This window comes from Colobus angolensis, unplaced genomic scaffold (genome assembly GCF_000951035.1).
Source record: "Colobus angolensis palliatus isolate OR3802 unplaced genomic scaffold, Cang.pa_1.0 Scaffold8, whole genome shotgun sequence".
NCBI lineage: Eukaryota > Metazoa > Chordata > Mammalia > Primates > Cercopithecidae > Colobus > Colobus angolensis.
Window position 1 is genome coordinate 17,697,125 of NW_012121820.1, and position 13,874 is coordinate 17,710,998.

The 13,874-nt window shown below is 48.5% G+C and overlaps 1 protein-coding gene across 4 annotated transcripts in view; it reads right to left on the reverse strand.

The window, feature by feature from the left end:
• Positions 1 to 1,986: 1,986 nt before the first annotated feature.
• EPB41L1 (erythrocyte membrane protein band 4.1-like 1) overlaps positions 1,987 to 13,874 on the reverse strand; it is a 138,909-nt gene continuing 127,021 nt past the window's right edge. For all 4 annotated transcript variants that reach the window (XM_011929119.1, XM_011929120.1, XM_011929118.1 and 1 more), the window contains 5 exons: positions 13,028 to 13,114; positions 11,811 to 11,894; positions 9,706 to 9,786; positions 9,257 to 9,373; positions 1,987 to 2,982 (listed from right to left, as the gene is read on the reverse strand). In XM_011929119.1, the coding sequence (XP_011784509.1) occupies positions 2,974 to 2,982; positions 9,257 to 9,373; positions 9,706 to 9,786; positions 11,811 to 11,894; positions 13,028 to 13,114 (378 nt within the window). In that variant the 3' untranslated portion in view covers positions 1,987 to 2,973. The remainder of the gene's footprint in view (positions 2,983 to 9,256; positions 9,374 to 9,705; positions 9,787 to 11,810; positions 11,895 to 13,027; positions 13,115 to 13,874) is intronic.

Here is a 13,874-nt window from a genome sequence, read left to right on the forward strand (position 1 = left end):
CCTGGTCACTTCATCCCTGCCCTGAAGCCAGGTACAAAATCCAGAACAAGGATCCTCCCTCTGAGGTGTGTCCAGTATGCTCAGGACTCCTGGTTCCTGCAAAGATGAGTTCCTAGACCGAAGTGGCCCAGAGAGGATTGGAGCCACCACTCCAGCTCTTGACCCAGAACGAGTAGGAGCTCTCAAGTTAAGAAGGGCAGGAAGAAGGTTCTGTGGCTTTTCCACCAGGATTGTAGAAAGAACCTGGCGTATGGGAAGTGTGCTGCTGCACTCAGGGGGAGTTGGAGTGGGCTCACCGGCCTGCACCCGGGGGATGCCGCAGATTCTGCTGCCCCACTGAACTTCCCATTTGCCCAGAGAAGCAAATACTATTCTGACTTCCTGCCCTGCCTCAGGGCAGCACCAGCTAAGCAGCTAAGGTGTATGTCATCACTGACAAGCAAGCCAAAGGGACGCATCTAACCTGGGCCACCTGGGGGCACCCCTGGGCAATGCCCCAATAGATTGGCGAGAGTGGGGAGATGCTCTCAGATGGGCCAGCCATGGTTGAAATACAAAGCTGGCTCAGGTGGCTTCTCAGGCTCCACCCTCCCCTCCCACCTTCTTCAGCCTGAGAATAGTCCCTGGCACAAGCAGGTAATCAGTAAATACTTGTGGAATGAATTTATTAACTGGTTTAAGAGGAGGACTAGGAGGTAAAATGGAAGTGAGAAATTAGCAGTGCAGTGCGACATTTTCCCTCACCAAGGGGCACTTTCTGAGCTCAGAGAAGTAGCTTGTGGCAGACAAGCTGAGGGAGCCCACATGTGGCAGAGGGCAATGCCAAGCTTTTTTTTTTTTTTTTTTGAGACGGAGTCTTGCTCTGTTGCCCGGGCTGGAGTGCAGTGGCCGGATCTCAGCTCACTGCAAGCTCTGCCTCCCGGGTTTAGGCCATTCTCCTGCCTCAGCCTCCCGAGTAGCTGGGACTACAGGCGCCGCCACCTCGCCCGGCTAGTTTTTTGTATTTTTTAGTAGAGACGGGGTTTCACCGTGTTAGCCAGGATGGTCTCGATCTCCTGACCTCGTGATCCGCCCGTCTCGGCCTCCCAAAGTGCTGGGATTACAGGCTTGAGCCACCGCGCCCGGCCAATGCCAAGCTTTTGATGTGAGCTTCTTGAAGGTCTCCTGTGGTCTTGGAGCGATTTCTGGGCACAAGCTCAGAGATCAGATGTTGATTAAGAGGGAGGTCTCCGAGCCAAGGTCTTATGCAGAGCTGGAGCCTTTGAGCAACATTGCCCGTCACTCTCAACTTTGTCCTGGGACAGGGGAGGCCTTTGCAAATGCAGTTTTGATCTCTCAGGGTCTACCCCGTGCAGCCTCCTTACCATAGCTACTTTGGCCTGAGAAGAAGAAATGATTCAGAACAAGGAAGAAAGTAGAGGAAAAGGCTGAGCTGGGAATTTTTAGACAGGTTAAAGCCATCATCTATAATGGCTGGGAGCACCACCTCCCTTTGGATATGGAGTTGGTTATTACAATAGGGTCAGGGAAGGGCAGGATGTGGCAAAAAAAAAAAAAAAAAAAGAGAGAGAGAGAGAAGACTGAAAACCAAGGCAAGCCCCGTAGGGAGATAAGGACTAAGCCAGGGACCTCTACTGTGGCAACTTCAGCAGCAGAGTCCCAGATTGGGACCCGGTACCTGAGCACAGACCAGGTCCTGACTGCTACTACCAGGGGGCAGGGAGAAGGTGTCTCGAACTGGCATTTTGGGGACGACATCTGTGTTGCTTCTTTCTTGCTAAACCCACACCTCTCCATTAGGGGCCCCCACCCCTCCCCACCAATCAACCAATTACAAACACCACACACAGTATTACTACACTGAACCTGTCAGCCCCTACTGTGAGCCAACCCACACCCAGAGTCCAGGTCTCCTTAGCTGGGCCAGTTCAGTGAGATCTAGGAACCTCAGGATACATCAATCACAGTCAGATAATTATAATTTTAGAATGTCAGCTTCATACTTACCAGCACTGTTTATTTTAATATTTTTTTCCTGTTATATGCAATATACATAACTTAAAAGCACATCCGTACAAACCTCCTACAAGCTGCACCTTCATAATGAGAAACCATAAACATACAATGTCTACTTCCCTTCCTGTGGCTTCGTTTTCTGTTCTTGCTTTCTTTTCTTTTTCTCATTTCAAAGGAGAGTCATCTGCAGTGGCCCTCAGCAGGACCCAGACACAGAGGGTGAGGGGTGTTGGGTGGGGGAAGGGGGAGGAGGGAGCCGAGACAGAAAATGACAGCAAGACATTGAGGAGGTGGGAGAGAGGCAGGTGAATTTTGCAGCCCAGTGTCAAGATCCAGAAAGTAAGAATCCAGTGTTCTTCCTCTTTCTTTCCAAGTGGGGAATTTTCTTTCTTTCTCGGAAAATGGTTGACTGTGTGTGTCTTGCTGCTGCGACTTCTCTTGCTTTGCTGCGTGAGTGTTTTCCTTTGCATTCAAGTGGGCCTCAGAAATGCTGGAGAAGAACAAATGGAATTGCTCGTCTGCTAACTGTACCGTGCAGAACCAGGGTGGGAGGGACTTCTACAATCATCGTGGTCTGGCTTGCGTTTCTTATTTGGCGGGGGAAAGGAGTGAGCAAGGGATTATAGTTATTATATAATTTTTTTTCTTGAAAAAAATCCCACCAGTTCTTCAATTTGTCTGCAAAGGAAATGTAGGTGTTCAGATGTCGGTTGTTGCCGTCGGCCAACTGCTCTGCCAGCCCCAGCAGCAGTGCAAGGACGCGGTGTTTCCTGTATATATATCTATATCTCTATATATCTATATATATATATGCTTTTCCCTTCCCAGTCTCTCATCAGTGACAGTACGTCGCAGCTGGGACGTCGGTGTTGCGTCGGAGAATCCAGAACGAAGGCCCCTTCTTAATGGTTCTCTGGCTTGGGTTGGACCAGAAATACCAGGATCTCTTCACAGAGGTCAGGATTCCTGGAAGCCAGAGGCATGGGGTAGAATGGGGGGTGGGGAGTGGGGGAAAAGGAAGAGGACAAGGAAAGTTAGCAACTTTGGTCACTTGTTTTTTTTTTTTTTTTTTGAGATGGAGTCTCGCTCTGTCGCCCAGGTTGGAGTGCAGTGGCACGATCTCGGCTCACCGCAAGCTCCGCCTCCCGGGTTTACGCCATTCTCCTGCCTCAGCCTCCCGAGTAGCTGGGACTACAGGCGCCCGCCATCTCGCCCGGCTAGTTTTTTGTATTTTTTAGTAGAGACGGGGTTTCACCGTGTAGACCAGGATGGTCTCGATCTCCTGACCTCGTGATCCGCCCATCTCGGCCTCCCAAAGTGCTGGGATTACAGGCTTGAGCCACCGCACCCGGCCCGGTCACTTGTTTTTAAATACATGGCAAGAGGTTGTTTTTGCTACCCTTTACCATATGCCCTTTATTGTGACTCAGCAAGGTAGAGTGACTTGCACCTGTAATCCCAGCTGCTTGGGAGGCTGAGGTGGAAGGATCTCTTAAGGTGGGAAACTGGAGGCTGTAATGGGTAATGATCATGCCTGTGAATGGCCACTGCACTCCAAGGCCACATAGCTTATGTGGGGCAGCAGAGAACTGAACCCACATCTGTCGGATTCCAGAGCCCATGTGTGTTTGCTCGCTTGTTTCCAGGGAGGTGGTAATCTTTTACTTTGGCCTGAAAATGTGTTAAAATGTCCTTTAACACCAAGAAGCTAAGATCATCATCATTTCACTTTTTCTTCCTATCTTTTGTCAGCTCTAAGAAATGTTTAGTCACGATTGCAGATGTTCTTTTTTCATTTGTTTTTCCTTTCTGTTGTCCGTGGGCTTGCTGTGTCCTGGAGATTAAACCACAGACAGCAGTGTTTAAATAAAGAAATGGAGCCTGGATTCCAGGTTTGGCTCCAAAACTCAGTGTTTAAGAGAGCAGGCTCTGCACTCTATGGGCCAGCTAGCTCTGTAATCTTGGGTGAGTTTCTTAACTTCCTTTCCTTTAAAAAAATTTTTAAGAGATGAGTCTTACTATGTTGCTCAGGCTGGAGTGCAATAGCTATTCACAGGCATAATCAATGCACATTACAGCCTTGAATTCCTGGCCTCAAGTGATCCTTCTGCCTCAGCCTCCCAAGTAGCTGGGATTACTGGTGCATGCCACAGTGCCTGGCAAGTTTCTTAACTTCTTTAAGCCTCAATTCCTTCCTCTGTAAAATGTGTTCTGCCTCCCATTATAGGGAGGAATTGAAGCAAGGGCCCAGCATATAATAAGTACTGAATAAATACTAGCTGTTCTTATTATGACGTCTGTTGCTGTTGTTAATTTAACCACACACTACTCTGATCTCCTTGAGGGCAAGGGCTGTCTTTTAACTCTTGTCTTTCCAGTATCCAACACTGTGCCTGGCACACAGCAACTACTCAAAACCATTTAACAGATGAAACATCATTTCTGCTACTTGCATACAGTCAAGTGCTAACGGAATCATAGAAAACAGATCTTTCTTGGCTCATTTGACAGACAGGAAAACTGAGGCCCAGAGGCTTCAGGCTTAGCAAGTTGGCAAAACCAAGACTAGAGCCCAAGGTTCCTGTTTTGGAACAGGTCAATTTTTTCCCGTTAAATTTTGTAAGGTCAGGAAGATGGGCAAGTGCTGCCCTCTTGCTGGTGGTGTTTGGAAGACAGGTCTTCTTTGAAGGAAGTGGGCCAGTGGGAGAATATGGAGCAGAGTCTTGCTCTGCTGCCCAGGCTGGAGTGCAGTGGCCGGATCTCAGCTCACTGCAAGCTCCGCCTCCCGGGTTCACGCCATTCTCCTGCCTCAGCCTCCCGAGTAGCTGGGACTACAGGCGCCCGCCACGTCGTCTGGCTAGTTTTTTGTATTTTTAGTAGAGACGGGGTTTCACCATGTTAGCCAGGATGGTCTGGATCTCCTGACCTCGTGATCCGCCCGTCTCGGCCTCCCAAAGTGCTGGGATTACAGGCTTGAGCCACCGCGCCCGGCCTAAACACAGTGTTATGATTTATTCTTTTTGGTTTATTACAGCACAGCACAGTCCCTGCGTGCAGCATTTTGTTAGCCTACTTCAAGTTAACAGTAATAGTAGTCATAATGAACTTTTATTAAGCACTCACTATGTGCCAGGCACTGTGCTAACTACCATGCTGCATGGATGATCTTGGTAGCCCTAGGAGACAGATGTTATGAAAAGTGAGTGTGGTGAGGTCAAGACCATTGGGTTTTGGAATCTAACAGATTGGGTTTCACTCTCTAATCAATCCATCATGTTCACAGCTTCATGACTGTGAATTTAACATCTCTGAGCCTCAGTTTCCTCATTTGTAAAATGAATGAGCAGGTAACAGTACTTGTGTTGAGTGCACGGCCTGGTGCCTGGCACAGCGTAAGCTTTCCATAAATTATAGCGATTGTTATTACTGTGATGATCACTGCCATTTGGCTGACAAAGAAACAGTCTGAAAAGTTTAAATGATTTGCTAAAAGGTCACACAGCTATTAAAGGGCAGGGCTTGAGACTCTGCAGGAGTGCAGAGCTCTTCCTTGGGGTACCAAGAGGCATCCATCCATTAAGCCAATGTTTCTAAGCACTTTAAAAAGGAGTTTTCAAATTCAGAGGAGACCTCTTCCAGAATTAATGAGTCTGACTGTATTAAGAGTCAGACGTGGGTTCTACTTGACCATAACTACTGGTAAAGCATGTGGGCAGAAAAGGCAAAGGAGAGAAACTTCTGGTTTGCCAGGGCAACATAAACAAGGTGACCTTTACAGAACAACCCAGAAGAGAGAAAGAGATGGTGCATGGTGGTGCGTGGGGCAATGGCAGCAAAGAAAGAACTAAAGAGAGGCGAGGAGGAGAGAATGAGACAGCAAAGGGAGCAGTGAGGTGGGCAGATATGAAAAGACTGCATTGAGGTGGGGGTAGGGGGGGCAGGATGTGGAGGCCAGGATGAGAGCTCTGAATGGCTAGGGAAATGGGAAGGCAGGAGCCTGGGGGCCTGGTTCTGAATGCCCTGGGAAAGATGAGGAGGCGTGAAAGAGGGAATGGAGAAGAGATGAGAAACACACAACAGATACCCCAGGAAAGCAAATAGGCAGAGGACTATAATTGGAAGGGGGCTCGCTCCACCTCTTCATTTTGCAAATGAGGAAACCAAGTCCCCACGTGGGAAGAAACGGACCTACTGTCACACACCAGTCAGTGGAAAAGCTTTAGAGCCAGGTCCCTGGATTCCCAGTACAGAGTTCTTTGCATCAGTGGCTCCTATACTTGGCTGCATGGGGACTCCCTAAGGACCAAGGTAGAAATGAAGATTCCCAGGCAATGCAGATCCCAGGTCCCAGTCCAGTCTTTCTAAATCAGACTTTATGGAGAGGGTTATCTAGTGCCTGTATTTTAAACAGGCTTCCCCAGGTGATACACCCAGCTTAGCAAGTGGCCTACACTCTACCACTCTGAGATTTGGGAGGAATAAAGGAAGAATGATTGAAAAACTGAGGGGATAGGAATGGCAATCACTTGTATGAAAGTGTGAGGAAGGCTGGGAGGTAGGCTCTACCCATGGCCAACCTACACTTCTAGACCAGTGCTGTCCTGTAGAAATAGAATGTGGATTACACATGGAATATAAAATTTTCCTAGATAGGCCCGGGTGCAGTGGCTCACACCTGTAATCCCAGCACTTTGGGAGGCTGAGTCAGGCAGATCATTTGAGGTCAGGAGTTCGAGACCAGCCTGGCAAACATGGTGAAACCCCGTCTCTACTAAAAATACAAAAATTAGTTGGGTGTGGTAGCATACGCCTGTATTCCCAGCTACTTGGGAGGCTGAGGCACAAGAATCACTTGAATCTGGGAGGTGGAGGCTGGAGTGAGCCAAGATTGTGCCACCACACTCCAGCCTGGGTGACAGAGTGAGACTCCATCTCAAAAAAAAAATAATTTTTTTTCCTAGATAATAGATTTTCTAGATAACATTTCTGAAATTTTCTATATATTTCTGTCTTTCTAAATATTTCTAGATAAATGGAAAATTTTAATTTCACAATCAAAGTTCTCAATTTTAGTTTACATCCAAAATGACTTAAAAAGAAACAGGTGAAATTAATTTAATTTTATTTTTATTTTTGAGATGGAGTCTCGCTCTGTTGCCCAGGCTGGAGAGCAATGGTGCCATCTTGGCTCACTGCAACCTCTGCCTCCCGGGTTCAAGCAATTCTCCTGCCTCAGCCTCCCCAGTAGCTGGGACTACAGGCACCCACGAATCCCCACTCCTTATTTTGTATTTTAGTAGAGACAGGGTTTCACCATGTTGGTCAGGCTGATCTCAAACTCCTGACCTCAGGTGATCCACCTGCCTCGGCCTCCTAAAGTGCCAGGATTACAGGTGTGAGCCACCATGCCCGGTCAGGTGAAATTAATTTTAGTAGTACATTTTACCTAACCTGATGTATCCCTTATCATTTAAATATGTAACCAATGTAAAAATTATTGAGATCATTTACATTCTTTTTTTCATATTAAATCTTCAAAATCCTGCACATATTTCACCCTTAAAGCACATTTTTCTTTTAGACTAGCCAATTTCAAGTCCTCAGTAGCCACGTGCAGCTAGCGACTACCATCCCAGACAGCACAGAAAGAACACTTCCATCACTGCAGAAAGTTCTGTTGAACAGCCCTAGTTCAGACCAGAGGTTATCAGCCTTTCAAAGCAGCAGGAAAATGTTTCAGTGCTTTTTCTTCTGACATTAAGGGGTCTGGTAATCAAAGGAAAAGAAACATTCTTGTATCTTTCTAGAAAAGACTGGTTTCATTCATTCAAGGAAAAGGGCAAAAAGGAGACCAGTGATTATATTTGTGGGGTCTTTGAGATGGATTTTTTTCATTGTGGTAGAACCCGTGAAATGTGTGAGGTGCACAACTCTAAGTGAGAGAATTTTATAAATGTGTTTATATCTATACACCCATGTAACCTACCCAGTTGAAAATAGTGACATTTCCAGCACCCTAGAAGATTATTTTGTGGCCCTTCCCTCTTCCTTGTGAATACTGCATCCCAGAAGTAACAGAAAAATCAGAAGGATTTTTTTCTCAGAGAATCAGAAATATTCTGATTTTCAACATTGTAGATTAGTTTTGCTTGCTTTTGGACTCCCTATGAATGGAATCATACAGTTTATACTTTCTGTGCCTGGCTTATTTTATCCAACTCAATGTCTATGGGATTTTGTTTTATAGATCTGATAAGATCTGGTACATTTCCAGAGGGCCCAGAAGAACCCCTCCCCTAATTTAGGCTGCTAAAAGCCCTATCTGCCCCAACATCATCTTATTTATCTTATTCACCAAAGCACTGATGGCCTACAATTAAACAGGAGAATATAGGTTCCCTAAGATTTTGGCCCGTGCAGGTCTCAGAAGTCAAGATGCAATCATGCCAGGTGTGGTGGTTCACACCTGTAATCCCAGCACTTTGGGAGGCTGAGGCAGGTGGATCACTTGAGGACAGGAGTTTGATACCAGCCTGGCCAACAAGGTGAAACCCCATCTGTACTAAAAATGTAAACATTAGCCAGGTGAGGTGGCGCACACGTGTAGTCCCAGTTACTCGGGAGGCTGAGGCAGGAGAATCACTCAAACCCAGGAGCCGGAGGTTGCAGTGAGTCAAGATTGCACCACTGCACTCCAGCCTGGGCAAGAGAGACTCCACCTCAAAAAGAAAAAAAAAAAAAATTGCAATCAAGCAAGACAGAAGAGATCAAGGGCTCTGGTCATCATGTCCCCTCAACAACATTCAGTGACTTATAATAGAGAGAGAGACTCAGGGCCAGGAATGTGGCACTGGGCCTAGTAGGACTTTTTCTGACTTCTGGTTTATAGGCAATGCCCAAGGAGATAATGAGGGCCTCCATTTGTCCCACCTCAATATCCACTGTCATTCCTCTCTCCATTTCCCTCCCTTTAAAAAAATGTTTAACCACTTCTGGATTTATTTTTCTGGATCTGGAGCCTGAAACCCCAAAGAAGCCAAGGAACCAGCCTTCCTTCCTCTCCCCACGGACTTGTCCCTCGGGGAGGTGCCCAAATCAGCAAATCAGGAAGGCTGGTGGGGGGGCGGGTCAAAGTTGCACTAGGGGTCAAGCCATTGGGTTCTCAGGGGAAATGGCCCTCAGAGGATCTTGCTACTGATCCCTCCCCTCTCTCATGGTTGCTGGGCCTCAGGAGCCTTACCTGTGGCTTCTTGTCCCTCTCCTCCGGGGATGGGTCTGTTTCTCTGTATACGACAGCTTTGGTTACCAGCATATCAGGATGCTGCAGTTTGGCCTCCTTGATGGCCAAAGCCAGAGCCTGGTGGTAAAGAACAGCAAAGGAAGGAACCATGAAATATCTAAGATGAGAGAGACTGTGAAAAACAGCAAGCCCTCTAGTGCACAGCTGGAGAAACTGAGGCCCAGGGAAGGGCAAAGTCAAACAATTAAAGGGAGAGACTAGAGCTCGGCTCTTCTGGCTCCTTCTGGCTCCCATCTAGTGCCCCTTCCTTGGGGGTTTCTTATCTGAACAGGGTCGGCAAGAAGTGGACACCTTCTCTGCCCATGAGTGTAGCCATCCATGGGTAACCCGACATAGGAGGGATTGAGGACTGGGCAGTGGCACTGGGAAGAACGTCCCTACCCCCATACCTGGTCTTGATCGACATCTTCATCCCCAGTAATGATGATTCGCTTCTCGATCCTTGTCTCAGAAAACCCTCCTTTCACAGTCTGCAGAGGGAGAGGGAGGTGAGGTCACTCTTGGGTCCTGTTGGGGCAGCAGCCTCAAGAGGGGACCTACCCAAATCATCTCTCAAGGGCAGGGCTGAGAACCAGCAGTTACCTTCCCTCCTGACTTCCTCAGATTTTTTCTTTTCTGGTTTTGGACTTTGAACTGCAGATCTTGTCTGGTTGCCACCACTCCCCAAAACTACCAAACCACCCCATCTAGGTCTTCCAAGCCTAGCTCCAACGCTGCCTCTCAGACCCTGGTTGGCAATGCTTCTGCCTTCCTGCCTTGGTACTCCCTGAGCACTGAGTCTGTCTCTCTCACAGTTCTGGACCTCTCTGCCTGGTGCCAACCATATGTGTGTCTGTGGCCATGTTCACCTCACCAGGCTGCCAGTTCTTGAAGGCAGGGTCTGTATTTTGTTCATCTCTGTATCCCCTCCTCTCCCACTCCCTCACCCAGTCTAACCAGGGCAGTGCTGAATGCAGGTTTGTTGAATGAACACATGAATGAAATGTGAATGGTGACAAGGTTCTGCCTTGAACGACTTCCAACAATACTACAAGAGAAAATTAAATTGATGATACTTATGACCTCCGCTGTTTTCTGAAGGCACAGGATTTGGACAAGTTTCGAAGTAATAGCTGAGGCGGGACCTAATTGTTTGGCATGTTAAAGCAGGGTGGTGTCTGTGGGGAATCCCAGCTGGAGTCAGGAGCGGATAGAAAGAAGAGGGGGCTCCCAGTTGGCAGGGACTTTGGGAAGAAGAGTTTCCTGAACTGTCTGCTGTGGGCGTGGGATGTAAAACCTCCCATAAAGCTTTCAGAGAAGTCAACATTGCTCAGTAATGTTTTTATTGAGAGTGGGTTCTCTGTGGGGTATGTGAGAAAGTGCTGAATCCTGCAGAGGCGCAGGCAGAGGCCAGGACAGTCTGTGCACAAAGGCCCGGTGCAACTGAGCAGCGTTCTCCTCTGATGGCTCATCAACCTGGCTGCTCCAGGCCTCCAGCCCTGGCTAGGCGCCCTCCTGCCTTCCTCCTGGCCACATAGGTATGGATGCATCAGCCTGCCTGCCTCCCAACTAGCCCTTGTCCTTATTGCTGGGTCACCCAGGAAGGCTTCCCTCCTTTGTCCCTACCTCTTCCCACCTGGGCTCTGACTCACACCCTGGTCCAGGCCCTCCCCATCAGGCCTGAGTTATTTACTATCCATCTCTCTCTATACTTCTCCCTCTTCTTTCTCCCACCTATCTACACATCCTAGTGGATCTGATATTCTCTCCTTAAACCTATTTTCACTGGGTTACTCTCCAATCTAAAAATCTTCATGGCTTTCCAATCTCCCTGAGGCCCAGATCCTCCAGAGTCAAATGTGTCCTGGTATTTGTTATTTGCTCTATATTCCACCTCCCTGTCCCCAGTACAATCTAATTTCCCAGTTACACCCCCTACAGGTGCTTCTCATGTTCCATAAACAGGCCTCACTTATGGCTACATCCAGCAGCCCCTGGCACAGAGGCCAACACAAATAAAGTTGACACTCACTAACATCTGCTCAACAAACAAACAAATAAGCAAACACACAATTTCTGCTTCCCTCTTCTGCTTTGCTTAGAACACCTGCATCTGTCTTCTCCTCCCTCAGGTGTCCTGCCTGGCTTTCCAAGACTCTACTCAGTCCCTACTTCTTCTAGGAGATGTTTCCTGACTCTTGCAGGGCCTCTCATATGTCACCCCATCTAGATTCCTCCAGCATTTTCCATCTACAAGGTGCACACGCCATGGTTCACAGTTACTTCAAAGAGGAGAGTATTGTTCCCTCTAGCCTGGCTGTCAACGCCGTGTGGGAAGGGCCCGTGCCTAGAACAACATGTGGCACAGGACAAAGCGCACAGTATTCCAGAAACTGGTAAACACTACAGGTTTTCTCTGCCCACTTTACAGATGGCAAAGCCAAAGCTGAACAACAGTCATGACCTTCTCGCCTGCAGCTCAGCTGGGGGCATGGGGTACCCTGCTGCTACTCACTTTGGTGACATGGGTGGTGGTGGAGGTTGAGAGGGTTTCCGCAGTGGCGCCGTAGGTGCTGGTGAGGACATCTTTCCCGATGATCTGCAGAATATAACCACCCCCCACCCAGGGTGTCAGGTAAGGACACTGGGCTCTGGAGGGGTGGGGGCAGGGTGGGGTAAAGGGCCCCATGAAGGTGACGTTTCGAAGCCAAGATGCTTTGAGCCATTAAGAATTCAAGAATAGGCAGGGCGCGGTGGCTCAAGCCTGTAATCCCAGCACTTTGGGAGGTCGAGACGAGTGGATCACGAGGTCAGGAGATCGAGACCATCCTGACTAACACAGTGAAACCCCGTCTCTACTAAAAAATACAAAAAAAAAAAAAACAACAACAACTAGCCAGGCGAGGTGGCGGGCACCTGTAGTCCCAGCTACTCGGGAGGCTGAGGCAGGAGAATGGCGTGAACCCGGGAGGCAGAGCTTGCAGTGAGCTGAGATCCGGCCACTGCACTCCAGCCTGGGCGACAGAGAGAGACTCTGTCTCAAAAAAAAAAAAAAAAAAAAAGATTTCAAGAATACTGGAATCTTCAGAAACCTAGACCCAACAAATTCTCAAACCCTGGAATCTGAGATTCCTAGATGCTGAGATTCCTGAGGCCCAGAATCCTAACAATACCCTATACTTTAAGAATCCTGGCATCATGGAAGAATGACCAAAGGGATCCAAGGTGGAAACACAGCCCTCCTGACGCCCCAACCTGTCACAGCCAGGTGCACGCTCTCTACGGAGCTAAACAGTGAGAACCACAGACTTGGAGAATGCAAGAGCTGAAAGAGACCCTACAGTGACAGACTCAGGGTCACTGGGCAGGCACCAACAGAGGCAGGTCCAGAATCCAAGCCTCTGGCCTCCTAGTCCATTGCTCTTCCTGGTTAGTAGGGAGGGCAGATGCAAAACAACCATCAGCAGCACCACCAAGGTGAGGGGCCGCTTCACCCTCACACGCCACCAATGCCCCACTTACATGTGTGGGCGGAGGGGAGAGGGCCACTCATGAGATTCTAGCAGGCACCAGGGAGCCCTGTTGGCAACTGAAAAGGGTCCAGTTTCCTGGCTCTGCACCTAGAAGGGTGCCTTCTGGGCTCAACACTGTACTTCCTGCCAGCCATACATGGGTCCATGCCCATATTCTCAGTGTGGAGTCCCCTAGCCTGAGCTGGCCTTGCCCACTTACCGGAGAAAGAGAACGGATTTCCGTGGCCACCGTCTGTGGGCCTGGGATCATGGCAGCTGCCCCCTTCCCGGACTTGAGACTGTTCTCCTGGGGAAACAATAGTGCTCAGATGGCCAGCTCTCAGCCGGGTGGGCCCCCAGGATGGCCGGAGCACGTGGCCACGTAGCTATCACCACCACAAGGTTGAGTAGAAACAGTAGAAGCAAAGGACTGAAGGCATCGTTCAGTTCTGCCTCCTCTCACTCATTCCTTGCTCACTCAGGCACACACTCGTTCACTCGCACACTTGCACACTCATTCAACCAACATTTACAGACTGTCTGGCATTAGGAACACTGTAGTGATCAAGACATGGCATTGTTCTCCAGAAGCACTAGCAGAGAAGTTGCCAGATTCAGGTTCGTGTCCTGCTCTGCCACCTTCGAGCCATGTGACTTGGGGCAGAGCCACTTCCTCTCTATGGGCCTTGCAGATTCATCTGTAAAAAGGGACCCTTGCCCCAATCCCACAGAGAACCTATGAAGCCAATGGAGTAGAAAAGGTTTTGCACACCAGAATACATAGGATAAATATAGGGGCATAAGCTGGCTATTTAGAATATAATAATAATAATGACTTTCTGAGTGCTTGCTATGTGCTAGGCATCGTTTTAAGGATGTTACATGCCTTATCTCATTTAATTCTCATAACACCAGTAGGGCATTATTTTTAATATTCCTGATTTGCAGATGAGAAACTGGAGGGTGAGAGAAACTGAAGTGTTCAGTCCCCCAGCAAGCTAGTGGTAGAGCTGGAACTTAACTCCATGTTGTCTGACTCTAAGTCTGACACACTCTGCACGCCACTC